Source organism: Crocuta crocuta, unplaced genomic scaffold (assembly GCF_008692635.1).
Source record: "Crocuta crocuta isolate KB4526 unplaced genomic scaffold, BGI_CrCroc_1.0 scaffold110, whole genome shotgun sequence".
NCBI lineage: Eukaryota > Metazoa > Chordata > Mammalia > Carnivora > Hyaenidae > Crocuta > Crocuta crocuta.
In genome coordinates, this window is record NW_027527386.1 from 2,656,424 (window position 1) to 2,659,372 (window position 2,949).

At 64.8% G+C, this 2,949-nt stretch overlaps 1 protein-coding gene across 3 annotated transcripts in view; it reads right to left on the reverse strand.

Moving 5' to 3' along the window:
* NFIC (nuclear factor I C) overlaps nucleotides 1-2,949 on the reverse strand; it is a 43,590-nt gene that overhangs the window by 7,905 nt on the left and 32,736 nt on the right. For all 3 annotated transcript variants that reach the window (XM_077748841.1, XM_077748707.1, XM_077748771.1), the window contains exon 6: nucleotides 1,143-1,268. In XM_077748841.1, coding sequence (XP_077604967.1) covers nucleotides 1,143-1,268 — 126 coding nt within the window. The remainder of the gene's footprint in view (nucleotides 1-1,142; nucleotides 1,269-2,949) is intronic.

Consider the following 2,949-nt stretch of genomic DNA (forward strand, 5'->3'; position numbering starts at 1 on the left):
CCCCCACCCCCTCCCCAGCCCCCGGCCCCCATGACCCCCTTCCCCATCCGTGAAGGAGCCCATTCTGGACGTTTCACACACATGGACTCACACCCCATGTGGCCTCTCGTGTCTGGTTCCCATCCTGAGCGTCGTGTGTTCAGGGGCCGTCCGCGGGGCGGCGGGGCTGGGCGCCTCGCTCGTGCTTGCGGCCGGGGGATGTGCGTGTGTATTATTTGCCTGTCTTTCTCTTTCTAAACAATCCGGTGACCTTTAGTGTATTCACTTTGTAATTCTAGAACATCTCTATCACCTCCAAAAGTAGCCCGCTCACTCGCCCGTCCTCTCTCTAGCTCCTGGCCAAAGAGGAAGTCTTTTTGGCTTTTCAGGCCCTGTGGTCTCCTGCGGCTACCTGACTTTGCCGCTGAAGTCAGAGAGCTGCCACAGACGGCACGTAAATAGACGGCCATGGCCGGGCACCAATAAAACTTTGTTCACAACAGGTAGTCGTGGGCCTGGTTTGCCGACTTCTGGTCCAAACCACTGCACTGTTCTGATTTTCCCTGCCTGCCTGCCCTCGTGTGCAGCTAAATCGTTCTCATCAGGACAGCAGGGCGACAGGCGACATTCAAGCCTTCACCACGATTTAGCTCATTCGGTCCTAAAGCCAGCGCTGGGAGGGGGACGTTTATGAGCTCCCCCACCCCCTGACAGACGAGCAAAGGAGAGCCAGGCGCACCGTGACCAGCACAGCTCGCGCCCTGTGGGTGCTCAGGTTGGTCTCCCTCTGTCACGTGTGAGACCTCCCGTCCACGTGGCCAGGGGCACCCCGTGTGGCCTGTGTGTCCAGCCACGCATCAGAAGTGTCTGCCTCCTTCTGTGACCACCCCACCCTCGGTGGGTTGAGTGTGAAGTAAGGGAAGCACGGTGACGGGCAAGCCCAGACTGCACACCCCCTTCCTGTAGGGAAGGGGAAACTGAGGCCCCAGAGCCTGAGCCAGGGCCAGGCGCTCTGGACCATGACACCGGCGGGTTTTGTTGCCCAGCTGGGAGGCTACAGCAACAGGACTGGCAGTCAGATGGCCGGTGGGACTTCCCCGGCCACAGGGAGGGCCTGATGGGAGGGGGGCCCCGCCCCGCCCCGCCCGGGCCCTCTTGCTCACCGCTGTGCACCGCGATGACGGGCCGGTGGTGCTGCGTGAAGCTGGAGAGGCGGGGGGAGTCCTGGGGAGACGGGCTGTGGAAAGGTGACTTGTCCATCTCTGTTTTCTTCACCGGGGACGAGATGCCTGCGGAGGTGGAGCCAGAGGGTCACAGGCCTGCAGGCAGTCAGAGCCCCTGCCCTCCCTTCTCCCAGCACCCGTGGCTGGGAGCCCATCATGGGGGTGGGGGGGGAACCGAGGCTCAAAGCAGAGAGAGGGGCTGCCCGGGGTCACATGGCCCACGGAATGAGGAGCCTGGTGCCAACAGAAGCCCCTGACGTCACAGCCTCGCCCCTNCTCGAAGGGGTAGAGCACGCACAGCCGTTAGACACACTGGCCTGCGGGGATTTCCTGTGTGGGTGGCCTCACACCGGCCCCTGGCTGCCTGGGCTGGCTCTGGCCCTCAGGGACCCGGACAGTCCCCGGCTCAGCCCCTGGCAGCCTCCTCGATGAATGAGTGAATGAGTGAACGAACTAATGAATGGTGTAACATGGGTGTGCACAGAGTCATCAGAGACCACGGCACAGGCCCCCTGCTGTCGTGATGGGGAGAGGCCATGGCGGCGCTGGGCACGTGCTGGCCCTCAGGACACAGGGAAGTCCCCTCGCACCGCTGCCCCCGTCAGCCTCCAGCCGGGAGGGCTGGGGTGAAGGAGGGCAGAGTCCCGGGCGGGCTCCGTCCGGGAGTCCAGCATCTATGTGAAGTGGGGTCTGTAGACGGACATGTTTACAATTGCTTTAAAATGTTTTTTGGGGGCGCCTGGGGGGGCTCAGTCAGTTGAGCATCTGACTCTTGATTTCAGCTCAGGTCATGATTCCAGGGTCGGGGGATCGACCCCCAACTTGGGCTCCGTGGTGAGTGTGGAGCCTGCTTGGGATTTTCTCTCTCCCTCTGCCCTTCCCCCGCTCACACGGGGGCGCTCCTCAAATCAATCAATTCCAGGGAAAAAAAAACCTTAGAAACGCATCCACTAAGAGCCACGGCGGAGCCGCACACGGTGAGGGGTGTGCCTTGCCTCCCCCCCAGGACCAGTGGCACTGGCGGGCCATTCCCTGCGGAGGCGCGTCCTCGCCCCACCCCCCATGCCCGGGGCCCCAGGGTGACAGCCGCTGCTGTCCTGGGCAGAGTCACCCCGGTGAGAGTCACTGCCCTCCTCTGAGGCTGGCGGTCACGGGGTGTGGGGTCTCCAGCCCTGCATGCCCCCCCCACCCCGCACCGCGTGCGCTCAGCCACACTGCTGGGTCCTGCTGGTGCCGAGCAGATCTGGGAACCAGCCCCCCCGGGCCCCCCCACCCGCGGCCGGCGGCTTTTGTGTCACAAGCCCTGCTGCCCTCAANTCCCTCAGCCACACTGCTGGGTCCTGCTGGTGCCGAGCAGATCTGGGAACCAGCCCCCCCGGGCCCCCCCACCCGCGGCCGGCGGCTTTTGTGTCACAAGCCCTGCTGCCCTCAATAGCCCCAAACACACATGGCGCTGGAAGCGAGTGCGGCTGGGGACCCGGGTNCACACGTGCTGCGACGCGGCCGCCCGGCTAGACGCCGCCGGATAACCTCCGGCCCCGGGCGTGCGAGCCGCTTTCTCCCAACATACACCCCTCCGCGTCCCCATCTGAGCACACCCGTGCCTGCAGGGCCCCCGGGCTGGGGTCCGCCCTCCGGCTCATCCGGGGAGCACAGACCTGACCCCGCGAACGGCCCCATCTGCGCAGGCGCCCGCGGAATGCCCGCCCCCTGCGCGGAGCCGACTCCGGCTCAAGTCCGGGTCTCC